The sequence below is a fragment of the Mustela putorius genome, unplaced genomic scaffold, assembly GCF_011764305.1.
Source record: "Mustela putorius furo isolate JIRA1106 unplaced genomic scaffold, ASM1176430v1.1 tig00000174_pilon_pilon_pilon, whole genome shotgun sequence".
In the NCBI taxonomy this organism is placed as follows: domain Eukaryota; kingdom Metazoa; phylum Chordata; class Mammalia; order Carnivora; family Mustelidae; genus Mustela; species Mustela putorius.
In genome coordinates, this window is record NW_025421304.1 from 32732289 (window position 1) to 32753205 (window position 20917).

The following is a 20917-nucleotide window of genomic DNA, read 5'->3' on the forward strand; positions in this document are numbered from 1 at the left end:
TTAGTTTTGCCAATAACGTAGTTTGCCCATGATTTCTCATCACCCCATCCTCCCCACCTTCTACTAGATCTTTTCTGTTAAAAAGAAATGTGAGAAGACTTAAAGAATCTATAAAGTGTGCAGCTCCTGGAATCTTCTGGAAAATGGGCAAGATGAGCTTTTCTTAGTGGATAGAAAACAAAGTACCATTTTCTTTCTTCTTCTTCTTTTTTTTTTTTTTTTAATATTTTATTTATTTATTTGACAGATCACAAGTAGGCAGAGAGTGGGGGGAAGCAGGCTCCCCGCTGAGCAGAGAGCCTGATTCGGGGCTCGATCCCAGGACCCTGGGATCATGACCTGAGCTGAAGGCAGATGTTTTAACCCACTAAGCCACCCAGGCGCCCCACAAAGTGCCATTTTCTTATGAAGATTCACCAGAACTCCTGGTCACTCCCCTGGAGATTATTTCTCATTGACATACACATACACACACTTTCTGTAATTGCTGGCACTAATTGGGGGAAATTTCTAGAAAATTTACAGTGGTTATATAAGATGAAATTTAGTTAACCACCAAAGGAAAAAAAGTAGAAACCTCCTAAATGAGGCAGATAGAAAGTAGTATTTTTCTTATTATGAGGGTTGGCCTGAGCTGTGGGCTGGAAAACCTCCAGTAGCGGCCTGCCAGATTAAAAAAAAAAAAAAAAAAAACACAACAACTTAGGAAAGGCAAGACTAGTTTAACTGGTCCACCCAGTGCTCAAGAGAAGTGTGAAGAGCAGGAACTGGTGCTCCCAGGGCAAGCACCTGGCTCAGAAGGCTTGTGAGTTGCCTACGCCATGGAGAGGGTGCAGAAAGCGCGCCATCCCTCCTCCTCCTCACCCAAGGGCCGCTCTGAACTCAGGACCCCTAGGAGATGAGGGGGGAGTTGGTCCGTCCCACTTCTGTGGGTAAATGTGGTGAGCTTTAGTAGGCCTCTGATTTCTCTCCTATTCAACATCTGTTTGTAGTCCTGAGAGCTGAGACTCACCCTCAAGAATATGCATCCCAGTTTCGACCTCAGCTGGCAGAATGAGCCTTGAGATGGGCTGGGGGACCTGATTTTGTTGTGAACATAAGAGAGTCCCGATACCGTGACGGGGCGGGCACAATGGATGGCCAGCTGTTTGTGGAAAGTTTAGGAGACCCTGATTCCAAGACAGCCAGGGGTCTGTGGCTCCGGTAGATTCTGGGGTGTTTCAGGTTCCTTTGCCAGCAGCACTAAGGGAAGCTTAGTGCCTGGTAAAGCAGCTTCAGGAGATGCTCAGCTCTCTTCTGGAGTGCAGACCATGTCCTGCGTTTTAGGTCCTCCCTACCCTCTCTCCTCCTCTCTGCCAAAAGTCGTTGCCCCCAACTTCAGGGCTCTGAAAATGCTGCGTGTTGTGCAAAGTTTCTTTGAAGGAGCGAGAATCTGACTCCCCTAAAAGCAGGAATACTTCCTGCTAGTTTTCCCCAAGCCAGCAGATGTGTGTAAATGGTGCTTACTTGGCCTGTGTCCCTGCTGAGACCCTGTGGTTGGGATGGAAGTGCCTTTTCTTAGGCCTGGAGGAACCAGGTCCTGGCCGGCCGAGGAGTGTGCCCAGCCCAATGGGGCCCTGCCAGGGGCTATTGTTAGACCTGCGGCAGTGCCAGACTCAGAGGTGTCCCCTCCTCCAGGAGGGAGGGCCGGAGGGAGCTCCAGCATTGCTGACCAGTTGGCTGTTGGGTGAGTGAGGAGTCAGCGGGCCGGAGACACACAGGGGCTTGCCACAGTGGGGACACAAGAATCAGGTGGCTGCAAGAGAAGGGACTGAGTGGGGTCACTGTGGGGAGCCCTATTGAAGAGGAAGTCCTCCAGGCCTGAGCTTTATTGGCTGACTCTCGCTGGGCTTCCATTATTGGAGCAGTCTGGGGTGTCTGGGTGGGGATGCCACCGCTGGTAGGGGATCTCTCTGCTCTAGGTTTCCCTTTTCCTGGAGATTTCCCAAGAAGGGAGCTGGCAACACCTGGCACTGATGGCACCATCCCTCCCTAACCCACAGGAGACGGGGGCCGGCAGTTCTGCATTTGCTGGGGAGGCAACAGGGGTTCTCCTTCTGGCTCCTACCTTCCTTCCCAGCACCAGGGGAAACGCATGATGTCTGGTCCTGCCCTCAGCGGCTGACTCTGAGCTGTACCAGCTTCAGCCTCCCCGCCCCCCACCCATGACGCCAGCAGCTCTGGACGTCCCCTGGGGAGTGTGGGGGCCGGGGCTCTCCACAGGGCAGCGCAGCCTCACAGTGGCACTCGGGGCTGTTGGGGGCAGTGCCGCTCCCTGCACCTAGGCTTCTCCCCCTTCTTGGGCCCCGCATGCACAAATCCACAAGGAGAGAAAGAGCTGAAACTGAGATGGCTGGTGCTTTCTAGCCTCAAGGGAAGAGACCCTGTTGCCTGGTCTCTTGGAGACCAGGAGAGGAGGTAAGGTCACCAAGTAGAAGGAACTGGTCTTGGAAGCCATGGCCACTTACCAGCTACATGGGCTGATTCAGAGACACCCCGTCCCCGCCTGCCCAAAGGGTCTTTAGCATTCACTGAGAGGTTTCTGTGAAGTCCTGCCATACAGCTGACCCCAAAGAAGTGAAGCCTCCTTTCTCTCCTTGTCCTAGATCTTTCTTTGACAAACAGCTGCTCTCAAGAGTGCTCCCCCTGTATCTCAGAGAGAGAGCAGAACTAAGCAGTCACTTCCCACCCTGCCCTACCCCAGCCGCTGCCCAGGCATCACCTCTCCCCCTGCTGTGGCACCGGAGAGCTTTGCCTCTGGTTTGGTTCCCTGGTGTAGTTGGAGGGACAGGCATTGGCATCATCAAGCACCACCCCCAGCCGGACCAAACACTTCGAAGACCCCCCTTGGGCAGTGACATTGGCTTTGCACAGGGCATCAGGAAGCTTGGGCGGGGCAGGGGTGGGTGGGGGCAGTGGTTAAGAGCCAGTAAGACAAAAGCAGAAGGCAGAGCTTCATTTCTGGGTTCTCAACAACCAGCATCGGTTAAGGCCCCATCCTGTGGGTACCTAGGGATACCAAGGGACATTTGCGTCTGTCTACCAGGTGGCCTCAATCTGTGCCAGGCCCAGGGTCCTTGGCTTTGGGCCTGGAGGTTCCCAACGGCGGGCAGTAGCCTCCTGCAGAAAGGGTGTGGAAATCACATAGGAACCTGTTGATAGCCAGGCATCGGTTTCAGCCACTTCCACCCTCCTGCTGAGCTCCCAGGGACATCTGGGGGCTGCCGATTCCAGAGCTCCAGGGACTGGGACAGGAAGTTTTACTCAGCCCACTCAGGCCTGTGGCCGGATCTGTGTACCTCCTGTTTTCCGCTCCGGGAAGAATGCCACTCCCTGGGCACAAAACTGGGTGTGGACACCGCTGGCCTCCCCACACTGTCAGGTTCCCAGCCCCCAACTCCTCCCTATCCTCGGCACTCCAGGCCACGGTGAGATGGGCTCCCCACCCTTGCCAGCTGCGTGGGCCAGTCCGAGTTCATTCCCACCCACGCTGCTGTCCCAGGCTGGCTGGTGAGGCACAGCGCGGTGCTGTCTGCGAAGTGTCATGTGCTGGTAGTGGACTGTTAGGACAAAAATGCGTCTGACCTTCATGTGCTCAAGCCTGAATCCTTGGTAAGGAAAAGGAACCGCCCTTGCGCCTCCTGTCTCCTACGCACGCCTGGCCCTTCCCTCAGTGACATCCAGTATGAACAGAGAGGAGGGTCAAGTCCAGTCCTGTTGAAGAAGCAAATCTCAAGTCTTATCTCCATTCCCGGCTCCCGCCCCCTAGCTCCGTCACCTCTACCCTGGCCAGAAGCCTGTGCAGGTGGAGAGCACAGCTGGCCGGGCAAGGAGCTGTTTGGAACCCAGGGAATTCCAACCTAACCCCTTGGCCTCACAGCTGGGGTGCCAGTCAGTGGGGGGAAATGGAAGGGATGATAACTTGGATCTGTAACCTTACTGTCCGCAGGAAAGGAATTCAGCCATTAGTGTGGAGAGAGGGGCGTGACCGGGACCCAGGGCCCACACTCCCTGTACCAATGAGACTCCCGAGGCAGGGAGGGCAGAAGTCAGCACCCAGGAATGTCTGCAAGACAGCTCTGCCTTCTCAAAGCCCAGACCAGTTTTCCCCCCATCCTTATTGGGGATTTTTCCTGCAATGTTTTATTTTGAAAGTGTCAAACATAGAGTACAGTTTGAGGGTTTTACCGTGAACGCCCAGATCCTCACCATCCAGAGTCTGCGTTTCCCTGCAGGCGCTCAGTTACTTGGCTCCGTCCACCAAACCCATCTTCCCCGTCGACACGTTTCAGAGCCACATGAATACACCAGTACGCTTCCTTCTTGGGGTTTTTAATTCTACAGGTAATGCACGTGCGAGTACATTCAAAAACACATAAAAACGTTCTGCTTTTAGTCTTCCTTGCCTTCAACATGGAAGTGTAGCTCCTCCAGATGTTTCCTGGGCTTACATGAACGCACAGATGCACACACATACTCAGTAAGGAGGGCATCTGGTGCCGTAGGACATGGGATCAAGCTCTTCTGCTGATCCACTGCTTGCCACACTGGGAGTCTGAGGTGACCACTGGCAGACCAATGATGCGCCACCTGCTTTTTCTGTTCAGGGGGGCCTGTGGGTTAGCCTGATGTTGGCAGGGGACAATCCCAGGTCGTCATGGCCAGGCAGCTGAGAGTGACTTTTCCCACAGCTCTTATGCCCAGGGACATCAGTACTGAATTGTTCCTAACTTGGGCTTTTTTGTCAGAGTTCTTGGTAGGGAGCTTTAAGGCACTTTAGCTCTCTAGGCCTTGAAGAATCCTCATTTTCTGGGCCCCAGATGTTTCCTTTCCCACCAGAGCAATCAGAGGGAGGACCTAGAAACAGCAAGGGTGAGGGGCACCAAGTGAAGGGTTTCAGGCCCTGCAGAGGCAACATGTTTGACTTCTCTGGCTTCCGTGTCCTCCTTGGCAAGACAGGGATGACACATACGTCCTGCCTCGCTCGTGAAACTGCGGCTCAGTTGAACACACACCATCTCGGTGTGTGTCAGTGGCCGTGCTCGAGAACAAGTAGTGAGGAACTGATCCTGTTTCCAGCTCGCCTTTCTCCACATCCATCACCCCCTCCTTGGCATTTCTCCTGTGGTTTGGGGAACTTCTGAGTAACCTTGGCTTCCCTCACCCTTGCACCTGCCTTTCAGATGTTAGAGTTAACCTTGTGTTCTGTCTTCTGCCTTCTTGGATTTCAGCTGAATCTCTATCCCACGTCTACACTCGTCACCCACATCTCTCTTCCAAACCCCAGCCCTAGACTGCAGTGGACTCCTGGAGGTTTCCATTAGCATGTCCCAGTGGAGACACCTGGTCAGCACCTCGCACCCAACTCAACTCACTTCTCATGCCTGACCTTCTCTTCCTGGGTCCCCTCTCCTAGGCACCTGCCACTTGCCCAGCTGCCCTGGTCAGCACATGCCATCTCTCCCTCCTTGCCCCCGTGGCTAGTGCAGGTCCTGAGTCCTTCCCTCCTGCACTGCTGCCGCGGGCTCCCCATCTCTGAGCTCTGCGAGCCCATCCTCCAGTATTAGCAGAGACCAGCGGTGATCAGAATGCGTCTCCAGAGGCTCCTGATGAACCACATGAATCCTAGGCACCACAGCAGAACACGAGTTTGTCCTGGGGGTGTCTGTCTCACCCCATTGTGGCCCCCATGTTTCTCTGCAGATGCCTTAGCAAACTTCCCGCTCTTCCCAGTGCACAGATACTGTTCCCTTTGCCTGAAATGTCCGCACCCTGATGGGGCATCAGCCATCCCTTCTTACCTGGGCTTTTATGCATCATAAGGCTTCCTAGAAGTTCGTGTGCTGTTCATTTCCATTTTCTTGTCCGCCTCCTCTGTGAGACTGTGACTTCAGTCCTGAGGCCGTGGCTTCTTCGCAGAGTTGCCAGTGCCCAGAATGTCATAGAAATTTAATAAGGGGCTGCTGCCCCAGCCACAGTGCTCCCTCTGTGTGCTCAGGCTTTTCCAACCATGGCTGTGCGAAGGGCTTGGGGTGTCCAGTGGCTTCCTCCTGTTCCTTTTGTGGTGGGGGACCTTTTCTTCTTTTTTAAATTGAGTCATAGTACCATTTAGAACCTTCCCAATGCTACCACCACCACCATCTCTTTCTAGTTAGGATTTTCCAAAGAAAACCCCTTGCGTGATTGTACTTTTACCTGAAATAAGAGTCCATCTCACAGAGCCAGAGGGTAGAAGAGTGGGTCACCGGGGCCAAGGGGACGGGGAAGTAGGGAGGTGCTATTCAACAGGTGTAGAGTTTCAGTCATGTCAGATGAGTAAGTTCTGGAGATCCGGCTGCAGTTAGCAGTACTATCGTGCACTCTTGAAAATCTGTCAAGAGGGTAGATTTCATCGTAAGTGTTCTTAAGAACACCACCAGAAGAGGAGAAGAACACCCCTGCCCCATAGAGCAGTCACCCCGCAACCCTCCTGCCCCAGCCCTGGGCCTATGTCTTGTTCGGATTGGCCTGCGCTGCACATTTCATAGAAAGGAGTCGTTGAATAGGGGACTTTTTGTGTCTGGCTTCCTTCCCTTCACGTGATGTTCTCCAAGTCCATCCACACTGCAGCCCGCATCCGTGTCCGCCCCTTTCCCATGGCCGAGCGACACTCCGCTGTATGGATTTGTTGATCCAGTTCTCAGCCGGGGGCGCCAGGGCTGTTTCCACCCGTCGGCTGTTGCGAGCCATGCTGCTGCGGACGGGCTCGCCCCAGCTCCCGCTCTTCCATCCTCTCTCCCTCACACCCCACCGCCGTGCTTTGCCAAACCAGAACTCCAGGCACCTGGTCCACATGTTTGGGGGAAGGTTTCCTCAGGGAGGCAGCTGGCCTCTGCGACATACCTGTCCCCGCCCGAGCCCCTTTTGCCCTTCGTCCCCTGGCCACTTTCTTGGTGATTGGTCCCACTTGGTCTCGAGATCACGGACGTGCAGTATGCATGTCTTGTCTCTGCAGGGAGGGCTTTCGGGTCAGCGAACCCTTGGGCTCCTGTGTCACCCACACAGCCTTGCCCACTTCAGGTGGCCCAAGGGTCCCACCCAGTTCGCAGACCTGTGCCCGCTTTGTGCCACCTGTCTGCTAGTGACTGACCATCTTCCGCTCTCCTCTGTCCCCCCCCTTTGCAGATGACGTGCTGACGAAAGACGCGGGTGAGTGTGTGATCTGCCTGGAGGAGCTGCTTCAGGGGGACACGATAGCCAGGCTGCCCTGCCTGTGCATTTATCACAAAAGGTATGGAAGGGCCCCCAGGGCCGGTCAGCTCCATCTGCAATCCCAGAGGGCCCCTTCCCTGCTGCTGGGGTGGGGGGGCACCCTCACCACTAGCCGTTCAGTCCCCTCGCGTGGTGGGACAACCTCTTTGCCAAGGGCTCTAAGTGGGGGCAGAGCAGGTCTCTGGTGTGATGGCCTGGATGGTAAGGGCTGACAGAGACCTGCGGAGCCCATAGGCGAGAGGCACTTAAGATCCCACCCGGAAAGAGGTTGCTTTTGCATGTCTCCCTGAGCCTTTTCTTCCTCCACGGGCTGCTCCACAGCACGAGAACTGTCATCCATGCCAGAGAGGCTGCACAGAGGGCTAGTGCGTGCAGCCCCTGTCCCTTCTCCCCCGAGGGCCAGAGGCAAGAATAGCCACGACTTGGGCAGCCACGGCACGAAAAGCTGCTGGAATTAGCAGGGCTCAGAGTCATTCTCAGGCTCTAGTACGAGCCGTGGTCTTGCTTCCAGCTAGAAAGAAGACACCTCTTTTCCCAAGACGGGAGGACACTCTGTGCCATCTGCTCTTGGCTCCCCGAGTCCCAGAACTTCTTCTGACACACGGGCTTTTTCACAGCCCGCCTCACAGGGCTACTGGCCACGAGGCGATGGTGGCGCCTGGCACACAGATGTGGCTGGTGCATGAGAGGCTCCAGGTTGGCCCCAGGGGAGGAGGTCTTGGACTGGGTCTGGCACAGATTGCTCCAGCCCCCCAGGGACGCACCGCTCAGAACCAGAAGATGGAAATGCTGGGCTCTAGGGGAGAATTATGCAAATTATCTACCTGGTTCCTGTGTTCGAAAATACCCAGATGTTGGCTTACAAATCAGAAAGCTCTCTTGGGGCAATCTCTGTTTCCTGTCTGGTTCAGATGGTCCTTTCTCTGAACACTGGAGACCAGGGTTTCACTGTCAGCCTCTTGTCTGGCCCTGTCTGACTGTCCCCAGCAACGTGACTGAGCCAAAGGGCTGGTCCTCCCCTTCCCATCTCCTCCAGGAAGGGTTCTGGCCATCCGCTGACCACAACTGACCAAGCTATGTAGAGCTTGGCAGGGGTGGGGAGGGAGGATGTCTCCTGAGAAGTCCCACCGGGGACAAAGCCTCAAGGCTGCCCCTTTGACCAAGGAGGGGGCTCTCCGGACCCCAAAGCTGGAGCAACAGCCAGCCTGCTGGGTCTTGGTTCCCATCTTCTTGTGCTTTAAGCCCGAGAGATGGTGGGCTCACTGGCCAGCATGGCTGTCCCGCTCTCACCCTCTCCCTGGTAGCTGTTACCCCCCACCGCCCCAACCCCATCCAGGCTCCCCTCGGGTGAAGCCTTGGTCCCTCTCAGGGCCACACTCCCTGCGTCCTGCAGCTCCCAGATCCAGCCAATCCTATACCCACCCTGCTGGGCCGATGCCTCAGCCTGAGCTGACATCAGTCTTGGTGTTCTCCCTTCTTGCTTCAAAAAGTGGGTGTCTGGGGACATACTTGTTTTCCCCGGAGGTCCTCATGAGTGATTTAGCAAACCCCTGCTCAGAAGCCTAACCCCTGGAGAGCACACCCCAAGGAACAGCCTGGTCAGTGGTAACGTGTCTCCCCTTGCCACCTCCCTGCCTCAGTTGCATAGATTCATGGTTTGAAGTGAACAGATCTTGTCCAGAACATCCCGCGGACTGACCCTGCTGGGCTCGCTTGCTGACTCCTCTCAAAGGTGAGCCCGTGGCTGGGGGTGCTCTGGACTCTGGGCCTGGGGTCCAGTCACTCTGGGGCCTGGAGGGTAGGGAGCTCAGGTGCCCTTACACACCCCACCAAGAAGGGAGCATCTTCCCAGTTAATGGTTCTGTGAGGGGGCGGGTATGATTGTCCAGGAAGACTAGCAGATACAAACTCCTAACCTGATGGAGAAGCTGCTCAGTAGAATTGCATTCGCTGGGAAAAGACCCATGTATTCCGGACATCTAAAGTGAGTCTCCCTGAAGGCTCAGAAAGATCCCGTGGAACGTGCCGGGTGGGAGAAGCAGCGGCGAGCTCTAGGACCAGACGCTGGGTTTGTGTCCTGCTCCGCCTCGTGCTGGAGGAGTGGTGAGGGCAAGTCCTGCTTCTCGGGGTCTCTGCTTCTTCAGGCCAGGGGGATAACCTCACTCCCTGTGGGAGTCCCTGTGGGACGGTACACTGTCCTCTGCGGTGCTCATCCGTGATCATGTCACTGCTGGTTCTTCCTGCCTTTAGGCCACCTGCCTCCCACACACACTCACACTCTCACCCATACTTACGCACACACCGCTTCCAGATCAATCTCTGCAGCAGGCCGGCACAGCCTTCCCCACCAGATGTGCACACGTGGTCCCTATCTAACTGTGCTCTGACTCCCCGTCTCCTCCCCAGGGCACCTTGCTTCCCAGCTGACCACCCTCTCCTGTCCCCATCCTCCCTGTCCCTTGTGAGTTCTGAGGCGGCAGAGAAAACCAAAACCCTGACTCCACCTCATCTCACATCAAAAGGTTTTGGGGCTTCCTTTCTTTTCTCTCTCTCGCTGTCTCTCTTGTTTTTGTTTGTTTGTTTTGTTTTCCTTTGTTCTTTCATTAGGTTTATTTTATTTATTCCAAGTAAGCTCCCAGAACAGCTGATGATGTCAGACAAATCAGGGACATTTGCTCTTTTTACCTTCCCCTCAAAAACTGAGGACACGGGGAGAAGAAAAAGCAAGGGTGAGAGTGAGGCAGAGGGACTGGGCCGGCGCCGGAGCGGGAGTCCAAACCCCGGCGGGACGTTTGGCTTCGGGCCCCAGAGTGGAACCACAGACGCCCGGCCAGCCTCAGCGGGATGCATGCGGCCGGCCTCGGCTGCCAGAGCGCGACTTACGTGTTCCGGTCCACACAGGGACAGCCAGCCCCCGTTCCTGAGAGGAGGCATCGGACACGGGCAGAGCTGAGCTGGGGACACCAGTGGGAACAGGGCACCCCTTCTGCACTGACTTCCAGAAAATGGTTCTCCCTTTCTCCCTGAGGACACCAAATTGGATGAGAGCGAGTTTGAGAGAAGAATCAACTGCTATCTTTCCCCTCAGCCCTCCTCCCAGGAGGGAAAGGGCATTTTCTTTTACACCTTTGAAAGGCATTGTGGGTCTGTCTAAAGTGTTTACAAAAAAAAAAAAAATTATAAAAAAAAAAAGTCTAGTGTCGACTGGTGTTTTCCCTCGTGATGTTTACAGATTGCTGTCTGCTGCCCAGCTAGAGCCCACTCAGTGACAGACGGACGGGGCCGCGCACACGGTCTCCTCCTGTGCCCAGCACCATCCCATCCCACGCCCACCCTGGCCCTGTCTATCACCACCACTCTGCCTTGGGTGTTTTGTCTTTCTTTCTTTCTTTCTTTTTCTTCTTTTTTTTTTTTTTTTTTTTTTGTATTTTTCCCCCTCCAATTTCTGGCTTGGTTTTGCACATATCTCACCTTGGGACCCTGATATTTAACTTCATTGCCAAAAAAACAACAACAACAACAACAACAACCAACCTATCAAGGACCTCTTCCTCTCCCTACCCTTTATCTCTCCCTCCTTCCCTCCTGGTTCTGGTCAGTTCAGAGGATTTAATAATCACAAGTGTCCTGCAAAAATGCCAGAACATTTTTCTTAGACCCTTGTGGATTTTTTGTTTCCAGAAAACTTAAACACACAAAAGACTTACTAAAGGAATATGTACAGTTATCCCTGTTTTCAGGCACTCTGTTTGAGAACATTTTAGCCATTGATGTTCACACGTGGCATCAGCCCATGCAAGATAGGTTTCTGTATTTATATATTAAAATACAAAAAAAAAAAAAAACCTTATAAAATGTTTAAAAAAATGTTCAAAGCTTGGGGGAAAAGCTTTCTTCATTAGTCAAGGTGTTTTGATATGGTATTAAAATGTCTAATAAAAGGTGCACTGTGTGACTTTATTTTAACGAGGTATTGTTACACATTTCAAGAATTGGAGGTTGAAGGCCTGTCCCCCACTCCCTCACCTACCTCCCTAGCCTTTTCCAGGCTGCTACTTGGCACTACAGGAGTGTGGAGTGGTCCTCAGAGCAGTCATGCCTGGGCAGAGGGAACCTGGCAGGTCATACCAGAGTCCTTCGGGGGTTTTGACCCTCCCAAGCATCATGGAGTCCATCTGCCATCACCTGCGGAGTGGTTATGACAGAACTCTTCAGGAAAGATCTGCGGGGGCAAAAAGATCCTGCAGCCGGTGGAGGCTGCGAGGATGCAGACTCAGGTATCGGCCCAGTCCCCGCCTTCATCCTCAGTTCCCCATCCCACGTCCGTCCTGCCTCGCCTGTTGCTCAGTCTGCATCTCGGTGCTGACTCATGGGCATGCTTCATTGAGGCCGAGAAGGAGGCCCTGCTTTGGGGCTGAGCCAGCTCAGAGCCCTTGAACTGGAACCAGCCACTCCGGGCTCACAGGAGTTGGCACACCTCAAGCTGGGCGGGAAGCTCGGAGCAGGGGGTAGCGGCTCATGCCTGGCCTCTGTCCCTGTGCCAGACAGGCTCCTGGAGCAGCATTCCAGGGCCTCCTGCAGAGCCTGTGAAGGAAGGCTCTGGAGGGAGATGCCTCCAAGCTTCTGTGCTCACACCCCTCCTGGGGCCTCTCCAGTGCTGTTGCCTGGAGAGTGCTCTGCCTTCCTCAGGCCCTGGCTCTGCAGTCCTCCAACGTCAAGTGCTTCCCGAAGCACCTACTCTGTGCAAGGGCACCGTAGGCCGGGGCGGATGTGAACCGAGGCACAGGCACACTCAGAGTGTTCAGAGAAATGCTAAAGAATTTGCGGGTCTGAGCCTGGGCCTTAGCGTCAGACCCACCTGGGGTGGGGAACCCCCAATCCTCCCTGCCCCCCGGGTCCAACCCTTTCCAGGGTAGCAAGAGCATGAGCTCTAAACTGTCTGTAGGTGGGCTCCTCTGTTGGGCAGAATGATCTTGGGGGGACAACGTGGCCCTTCTGAACCTGAACCCCAGGTTGGATCGCATTTGAGTGGGGACAGAGCCGCACAACTCAGGTCACCGTGAGGGGCAAACAATCCTCCCGGAAGCCTCTGGCACATGCAGAGCAGGTTCCCTCGTAGATCCGTCCCCGCAAAGAGCACTGTTCTATTCACAGCACCTCCTGCTTCTGCCTGGCAACTGTGTCTCCCTGTTCTAAATTTAATTACTCTAGCAAAGCTGGCCCTGGAGATCTCCTTGCCTGACCCCTGGGCCTGCAGGCAGAGGCCTCTGTGACCACCTTGGCGGCTTTGGCCCGGGGGCCTTAGCAGGTCCCTGGGTAAGCCAAGTGGTCGTGACCCGGTAGGGCAGGCTGCAGCCCACACTGGGCTCTATTCCAGGCTCCTGGGGCCAGTCCCTGTCCCCACCCCCAGCGCCTTGCACTCCCACCCAGCGCACGGCGGCCCTCTGCCGGCTGCAGTGTTCTCAGAATCTACCCAGATTGCCGGCTCCGAGGGCAGGGTGGACCGGGCTGGTCCAGGCATCCCAGGGAGAGCTGCGCTGTCATTCATGCTCCATCCAGGCAGCTCTCCCAAGCTCTGTCCTTCCAGGAGGGGAGGAAACCAGCTGGAACTGGGAGGTGGCTAAGGGCCTTGCACACCTTGGGGAGCTTCCTGGGCAGAAGCAGCTCACTAAGACCGTTCAGCTAGCAGCCGTTTAACAGTGTTGAGTTTCCTAGGAGAAGGTCCTTATGCTTAGGCGGTAGATGTTAAATTCTATAGGTAAATGGTGTCAGGAAATGTGTAACTCAATTCCAGATGGTTCCCCAGAAAGTACACACACAAAGCAAATTAGGCAGAAATAGTCAGTTGAATCTTCAGGGGCTGGTATTTCAGCAAACAGTGAGATTGTTCTTCCAGCTCATCTAAGAAGAGCCGTGCCCAGTAAGGGGAGACACCTCCATTGCAGACCTTCCCCCTGAGCTGGGGGCGAGGCAGCCAAGTTGGGGTGGGGGTGGGGCCAGTGAGCTGTGCGCTGCTTAGATGGTGCCTGGAGCTGGTCGCTTGGGGAGAGCCGGTGAGGCTTGCCCCCACATCACCCCTTGACTGAGCTACTGCTTGTAGCCTGGGGGTGGAGACGTCCCAGAGGAGCAAACTGGGCTCAGTCCCCAGTGTTCGAGTGGCTTCCAAGGACCAAGTTGGGCTGAGAAGTCCCAGAAGGGTGCCTCTGTCCAGGGCCTGGACAGCTGATGGGAGAGGCAGGGAGGGACCCAAGAGGTGGAGGCAGGGAAGGAGTTCAACAGGTTCCTGGGAGTGAGGTGAGATGGGAGGGTCCCGCTGGCCTACCCGCTTTGCTGAGCTAGCACCTTTGCTTAGGGGCCAAAGGAAATGGGCCCGCAGGATAGGCTCCTGGGCCGGAGTTTAGAGACCGACTTCCAGGACACCAAGCCAACCCCATCTCAACCTTGGGGAAGTAGGGAGGGGACCCAAGGCAGAGTTACAGGCCCTGGACAGAGGGGAGTCCTGGGTGCCGCTGCCCAGCGCAGATGCTGTGGTGTTGGGCGCCCTCTTGTGGGCTTGGGAACAACTGATAAGTTTGAGGGCCAAGTGGTCTGGTCAGGGATCCTAAGGCATGGGCAGGCCCAGGGGAGCGAGGGCAGATCCTGACTTCAATGGGGAAAAGCTAGTAGTAAAATACATCACACCATGGAGAAGTATAATACGAGGACAAAAATTTCACTTCCTTTTCCACTGATTGGCAGCAGCCATTTGAAGAACATGTTCAGAATGTTCTCGGGCCCAGTTCAGGCCGGTTGTGAGGGGCGTCAGCCATGGGCAAATCCTCAGGCTCTCTGTTCTCATGAGCAGCAGTTGCGACAGGGACTTTCGTCCCTGAAAGTGACTTTCTGTAGCCTAAGCACCATTCCCTCCCTCCCAGGCTGCGATAAGTCAGAGGACAGACAGGGGAGGAGGGACGAGGGACAAGGACAAAGGTTAGAGAACCCGAAGGAGGTGGTGAGGACAGGCACAGGAGGCCATTCACAGGTACTGTCTGCTTATCTCCAAACTGCCGCAAATGGGGTTCTGGTTTATTTCAGGGGCCCAAGGACACCTACACCAGGAAAGGCCTATTCCTGTCCCCACACCAGACAGGTAGAGTAGGGCTGAGGGAGCTAAGTCCCTGAGGCCTTGCCCCCAGCCCTCAGCAGCAGGGAGGGCTGGACCAAGGGGAAGGCAAGCAAGGATACCTGCAGATCTGGGCCAAGACAGAACTGTTTTGTGACAAGAAGGAAGGTTCCAGAACAGGAGGTTCCACTGTCTGGGGGCTTGTAGGCCAAGTACTTGGAGACCCTCACAGCACCTTGCCTGGGTTCATGAGGCCTCGGGGATCCAGCATGGCCTTCAGCTGCCGCATGATCTCCATGCCCACGACGCCCACCTCCTCCTGTAGCAGCTGCCGCTTGCCCAGACCAATGCCATGTTCCCCAGTACACGTCCCGTGGAGTGCCAGTGCCCGCCTGGGAGGCAGCGAAGAGATCCTCAGCAGGGTGCTCCTTCCCCCCACCCCACCCCCCCGCCAGCCAAGGGGTTTTCTCTTACCTGCCCAGCTGTTTTCCAAAGTCCCTGACCCTGCGGAGCTCCTCGGTGTCCTCTGGGTCCACCAGCAGAATGCAATGGAAATTGCCATCGCCCACATGTCCAACAATGCATCCTGCGGGCCCAGAGGATAGAGCTGCTGCCCCAGTCCAGGCCTCCCCCTTCCCTCCCACATGGTGCTCCGGCAGTGGGCATGCGGACCTGTGAGTCCTGACGCCTTCAGGTCCTCCTTGGTCTGCACCAGGATCTCCGGCAGCCGGGAGATGGGCACACACACGTCGGTGGAATAGCCCTGGGTGGGGGCAGGTTTGTGAGGTTGTCCCCCCTCACCTCCTGCCTGCCTGGAGGTAAGAGGTCCTTGTGGCCAAGGTTAAGAACAGGTCAAAGGAGCCTTGACCTCACCCCCCCACAAAACTAGCTGCTTTTCTCTAGGCCTATTTGCCCCGGGCGACCACACACATGGCCAGAGTGAGTGCCCTGCCTTGCCCACAGAGGCTTTGCCAGCTCTCACCTTGCTCCCTGCCGGGCCACATGCAGGGCATACATGGAGGGGCCCAGGCAGCCACGCCTTCACACATGCTGCCTGGAGCCCAGTCTCCTCTTCCATTTGGCCGACCCCTTCTGCTTCATCCTCTCTCCAGCCAGCCTGCCCTCCGCGTGCACAGACCCTAAGAGCACCTGCACTGTCCCTGTGCCCAGGCCGGGGCTCCCTCCTGAGGCTTTGGCAGACAACTACTTCTCCGCTAGACAGTGTCTGAGAAGCAGCTGGGTAGGGGCCAGGCTGCCCACAGTGGGTCTCAGCCTCCTGCTTGGGACAGCAGGATGGTGGGCAGTGGCTGCTACCTGCACCCCAGCCCAACTCACCTTGCAGCCCGGCCGCAGGGCCAGAGCGGCGTACCAGGCGTTGTGCCGCGCCGCCCAGAGCCGGCTGCGCTCCTGGGCCCCCTTGGCCCAGGAGAAGTGGGAGGCTCCGTTGTGCTGGGTGATCTCCTCTGCAAGGGCGGGGGGAGGTTCACACAGGGCCTCACTCGGGGGCCAGCCTGAGCCCGCCACCCCATAGGAGCCCAGCACACCTGCCCGCTCTATCTGCTCGGCCAGTGCCCGCTCAGACCCGTGGAACTCAAGGAAGAGTGTGGGTGCCACGAAGGAGTTCAGCTGGCTGTGCCTGTTGCAGGCGTCCATCATGACTTCATCCAGAAACTCTGGGGCCAAGGAGAGGGCAGGTGAGGTGAGGCCCAGGCCTCTTCCAGGAAGCCTACCTAGACGGCCCAGCCCCCAGCTCACCAATGCGGGCCACGGGCACTGCAGCCTGGAGGATGTGAACGGTGGCATCCACAGCAGCCTGGACACTGGGAAATGCGCAGGTGGCGGCCACCGTGGCCTCAGGGGCGGGGTGCAGGCGCAGGGTGGCAGCCGTGATGAGTCCCAGTGTCCCCTCAGAGCCCACGAAGAGCCCTGTGAGGTTGTAGCCTGCTGCACTCTTCCTGGACCCAGGGGACATATAAGGCAGGTGAGTGCCCGGCCAGGAGGTGGTGGCTTTCTGGCCACAAGCCTGAGCTGGAGGCCCAGCACCGTCCCCCAGGCCCCTGCCAGGAGGGGAGTCGGCCCAGCCTGCCATCAAGACAGGTGAAGAACGTTGGCGGGTGTGTGCGACTGGAGGCTCAGAGCCCTCAGGGGCCTGGCCGCCCAATCCCATTTCCGGGAGGGGGAGGGGCTCACCGGAAGTGCCGGCCCAGGCCCGCGGTGTGAAGCAGCCGGCCCCCGGGCAGCACCACCTCCAGGTTCAGCACGTTGTCCCGCATCGTGCCATACCGCACAGCGTTGGTGCCGGAGGCCGCGGTGGCCACCATGCCCCCGAGGGAGGCGTCCGCGCCCGGGTCTGCAGGGCAGAGTACAGGCAGAAGGCGGCCTGGGGTACGTACGTACCTGGGGACCGAGGGCTCCCCTTGCGCCCGGAAACAGCCCTGCCCCCCTGGGAGCCCTCAGGGCACCGGGGAAGGGCCTCGAGCTCCAGCCTACCCACAGGAAACCAGAGGCCACTGTCCCGCAGGTAGGTGTTGAGCGTTTTGCGGGTGACGCCGGGCTCCACCACCACAGAGAAGTCCTGTGGGTTTACCCTCAGGATTTGGTCCATGCGTGTCAGGTTGATGCAGACGCCGCCCTGGTGGGAAGGGATGCCAAGGAGCTGACGGACCTGTGTCCTCCCGGGGCCAGGCACCTCCCATAGGACCTCCTCTCCAGGCTGAGCTGCCCAGAGGTCAGGAGCCCCGGAGGGCAGGTTAGGGTGGGGAGGAGGCAGCCACGGTGGGGGTGGGGGGGCTACCTGCATGGCACAGACTCCACCCTCAAGCCCCGTGCCAGTGCCAAATGGGACGATGGGCACTCCTTGGCTGTAGCACAGGGCGGCCAGCTGGCTGACCTGTTCCACATTCTGGGGCCACACCACAGCGCCTGGAGGTCGGCACCTGGAACCAGACCATCAGCAGTTTCTGCGGGCACGGTGTACCCTCGGTGCTGCTCATGTCGGAGGAGCCCCAAGGTATCACGGGTGGGAGAGGGATGGTGGGGAGGAGAGGCAGAGAATGCAGCCCTCCCCCCAAAAAACGATAGGGTTGGGGGAGAAGACAGCCCAGGACTCTGATGGGGGAGGGGCCCCCACACCTGTGCATGGACTCATCGTGCCCGTGCTGCTCTCGGTCAGCAGCAGTAGTGGACACATGAGGGCTCCCCACAACTGCCTTCAGAGCCTCCACAAAGTCTTTGCCGAGCTCGCCCTGCAAAGAAGAAACACACTCGCTCAGAGCCCCCCACCCCCGTCCCCCTGGGCCAGGTCCAGGAGTGGAGGAGGGGCTGCCAGCACCCCACTGACACCAATTGGAGGACCAGCACATCTAGGCCTGGCCGGTGGACCCACAGGAAGTAAACCCACTCTACAAGAAGGCCCCTTTCTAAACAGAACCATCAAGGTCAGTGTTTCAGTTGGGAAAAAACAGCACCGGGGTCAAAATCGAGCCAGTTTCACTCTACAGAAAGGAACCCTACAGGGTTCCATAACGTAGCCAGTTCTGCCCTAGTGGCTTGGAAGATTTACTTATCTCTGCTCTTCCTCCACCACTGCCCCAGGCACGCTAGGAAACTGAGAGGGATAAAAGAAGAATGGGAAGGGAAAGCCCCATCCCGAAGTCACTGAGGTGCCTCCCCCCAACCATCCTTACCCCCTAGGCATTGTTTCAAAATGGGAGCCCCAAAGAGAGTGTTCTGGAGCCCATATACTTTCGATTTTACACCCACCAGCCTCATTTGTGGCAGCTGTGGGGACCTCAGCCCATCTCACTCAACACCCACACTTGGCACAGAGCGAGCCCAGTGATCCTCCGCTCAAGGTCATAGGGTGCTGGTGCAGCACACAGAGCCTGGTGGAAGCTTGGCATCTGGCCCCTCACCCTCCAGCGGGCTTCCCCGTCCCCCACCTACCTTCGTCCCCCTGGAGCAGTAGCCCCTCCAGGGGAACAGCCCCCGGGGGTTCGCAGCAGCCTGGAGCAAACTGGCCATTGTGGGGCAGCAGCCCAAGGGGCGTGTGCAAGGTGGCCAGGTTGCTGCCCCAGCCCAATGGCTGTGCTGGGGGGAGGAGGGGTGGCCGCTTAAGGTGGCACGGCCTTAAGGTGGCCCTGCCAGCCCTTGGTGTGTCATTACTCCCAAAGAGGTGAGGGTTACCTAAAACAAAGGCAAACAGGCTAGCGGCCCCTCTCTGGCTTAAGGCTCTGTGGTGGCTTCCCTTGGTCTTTAAAATAAAGGCAGCATCCTTGCCATGGACTTAAAGGTCCCTATGGTCCCTGCTCTACTTGACATCTACCCACTTTTTTCCAGTCTCCTCTTTGGCATCTGAGTTCCAGTTTCCCTTTGGGTTCCTGTATCCCCTGAGCTCCAGCCAGCTCAGGGCCTTGGCACACACCCTTTGTCTCTCTTACCCTGCAAGTCTCAGGACTCTGAGGAGGGAAGTGCACGGAGGCGGAGGTGGGGAGCGAGTAGGGCAGTGAGGCAAGCCCGGAAGTCTCCCTGGAAGAGGGGAGATCTAAGTAGGCACTCCTCTAGTTCACCAGCTAAGTGAAGGGAAAGGAGGGTGTCCTTTCATCTCCACTGTTCTGCTGGGTGGATTTCAGAACTATCCTGCAGTGATGTGGCTGCCACTCCTGAAGCCCTTTCAAGCTCCCTTTTCCTTCCACAGCAAATTTGGAGACGCATGTTGCTAACATTACTAAGATAAAGCTATTCCCAGCTTTGTTTTTCTTCTCAATTGAATCTCGAATACAAACTCCTACTTGGGTCCTTCTCCCCAGCCGCGTTTGAATGAATTCACATTGCCACTCCCGGTGTGTTGCTTAACTGGCTTGTTTCAAAAAACGTCTCTTACCGTTGGCTAGTTCAAATCAAGATCCTGTGAAAGTCCACAAAACGCAGTTGGTTAACATGTCTCATAAATCTGTTTTCTTCTCTAGCAATTTCCCTCCCCCCATACCTTTTTTTCCGTGCCATTTATTTGTTAAAGAAACTGGGTCTCTTGTTGTGCAGAATTTTCTACCTTCTATTTGTGGATGGTTGCATCCATGTGGTATTGTTTGATATCTTCCTCTGGTCCCTGTATTTCTTTTTTTTTTTTTTTAAGATTTTATTTATTTATTTGACAGACAGAGATCACAAGTAGGCAGAGAGAGAGAGAGAGAGGGAAGCAGGCTCCCTGCTGAGCAGAGAGCCCGATGCGGGGCTCGATCCCAGGACCCTGAGATCATGACCTGAGCTGAAGGCAGCGGCTTAACCCACTGAGCCACCCAGGTGCCCCGGTCCCTGTATTTCTTGTAAATTGTTAGATCAAGGTGTGGCGCTGTGCAGTACAACTTCCTCTTAAATTTTGGAAATATTCGGTACCTGTGCTTCCATTAGCCACAGGTAGCTAATGGTACTGGAGGTATCTGTTGTTTGAGGAGAGATGCCAGGGAGAGATTGTGGCAAACCCTAAAAGAAGACCTGCAATGCAGATCCCTAAGGTTTGGAAGCAGGGTCATGACATTTGCAACAGAGACTATATACACCATTCAAAAAAGTGCCCCCTGGCCTGTTACCAGGTCCTGGTTATGCTGGTGAGTGTGAGCACATCAAGTGGCTACCTGGCCGGAGCTGGGCATCATGGGCTGTGTTTGTTTTTGGTTTGTTTGTTTGTTTGTTTGTTTTTAAGATTCCATCCATTCATTTGTCAGAGAGAGAGAGAGAGAGAGAGGACAGCAGGCAAGGGAGGGAGCCCAATGCGGGACTCAGTCCCAGGACCCTGGGATTGTGACCTCAGCTGAAGGCAGAAGCTTAACTGACTCAGCCACCCAGGCATCCCCATGGGCTGTATTCTATCAGACTCACCAAATCATAAAGGCAGGTGGGTCCAAAACAACCCATCATTAGACAAAAGAGTAATAGGTAAAATTGGGCACAACCAGGGCCAGAAGGCAAACTAAGCTGCACAGGTAGACGGCTTGGATCCCCAGGTCACCCACCATCACCTGGCCAGCACCTTTCCTTCAGCTCACACCTTTATGGCCATAAGGGGAACTTTGATGACCCGCTGATAGAAGAAGGAAAAGTTCAAGCTCGGTTCATGAATGGGTAGGCTCAGTATGAGGGTGTGAGCCAACAGACTGTTGCTACACTAGGGCTCCACTTAGGGGTAAAGGAAGTCCCTCCAGTTGGCAGAGCTCCAGGTCACGCACCTATTCATCCCCTTTTGTAAAAAGAAAAATGGCCCCATAGAAGAATAAGTATAGGCTCCTGGGCAATGGCGAATGGCTTGACTATGTAGTCAAGGTCCTATGAAGGAGAAAGATTGGAAAATCAGGGTCCAAGAGGTTTGGAGAAGAGGCATGTAGATGGAGCTCTAGGAGTAAGCACAAAGTGGGATCTCTGTAGCACAGGTATCACACGTTAACGCCCACCAGCCAGTATCTGACACGGAAGAGACCAAACAGAGCAGATAATATGATTGATTCTGCCAGTTATCATTGGCCAATGATA

The 20917-nt window shown here is 55.9% G+C and overlaps 3 protein-coding genes across 9 annotated transcripts in view; 2 read left to right on the forward strand and 1 right to left on the reverse strand.

The window, feature by feature from the left end:
• Positions 1-20917, forward strand: part of ZNRF1 (zinc and ring finger 1) — a 115963-nt gene that overhangs the window by 86966 nt on the left and 8080 nt on the right. Inside the window, exons 3-6 of one of the 3 annotated variants that reach the window (XR_006605610.1) lie at positions 7204-7309; positions 8931-9022; positions 10192-17402; positions 17694-17829. Coding sequence is in view for 2 of the 3 variants with exons in the window: in XM_004754001.2 (XP_004754058.1) it covers positions 7204-7309; positions 8931-8988 (164 nt within the window). In the remaining variant the exon portion in view is untranslated. The other 2 variants (XM_004754001.2, XM_004754000.3) reach the window with 2 other exon arrangements.
• LDHD (lactate dehydrogenase D) lies at positions 11368-18464 on the reverse strand. 4 transcript variants are annotated; one of them, XM_004753992.3, is made up of 12 exons: positions 18338-18464; positions 17525-17637; positions 17187-17328; positions 16883-17024; positions 16583-16742; positions 16148-16347; positions 15937-16065; positions 15728-15855; positions 15065-15155; positions 14867-14978; positions 14628-14784; positions 11368-11475 (listed from the first exon to the last, which is right to left on the reverse strand). In XM_004753992.3, exons 1-12 carry the CDS (start codon positions 18413-18415, stop codon positions 11413-11415), a joined length of 1515 nt encoding a protein of 504 aa, XP_004754049.1. In that variant the 5' UTR covers positions 18416-18464; the 3' UTR covers positions 11368-11412. The 4 variants fall into 4 exon arrangements, with proteins under 4 accessions (XP_004754049.1, XP_004754048.1, XP_004754050.1 ...); XM_004753991.3 differs by having other exon boundaries at positions 11413-11547; XM_004753993.3 differs by having other exon boundaries at positions 11429-11512.
• Positions 16784-20917, forward strand: part of ZFP1 (ZFP1 zinc finger protein) — a 43268-nt gene continuing 39134 nt past the window's right edge. The window contains exon 1 of one of the 2 annotated variants that reach the window (XM_013057015.2): positions 16784-16913. The gene's annotated coding sequence lies outside the window, so the exon portion shown is untranslated. Of the gene's footprint in view, positions 16914-17804; positions 17830-20917 lie in introns of those variants that run through there. The other variant, XM_013057016.2, reaches the window with a different exon arrangement.

Excerpts from the sequence above, each read along its gene's own strand:
- LDHD (XM_004753991.3), bottom strand. The coding sequence starts at position 18,415 with ATGGCCAGTTTGCTCCAGGCTGCTGCGAACCCCCGGGGGCTGTTCCCC. Across the intron at positions 16,348-16,582 it reads GGCCTGGGCCGGCACTTCCG|GAAGAGTGCAGCAGGCTACA; the intron begins GTGAGCCCCTCC and ends CCCTGGGTCCAG. Across the intron at positions 14,979-15,064 it reads GAAGGCGTCAGGACTCACAG|GATGCATTGTTGGACATGTG; the intron begins GTCCGCATGCCC and ends CTGGGCCCGCAG.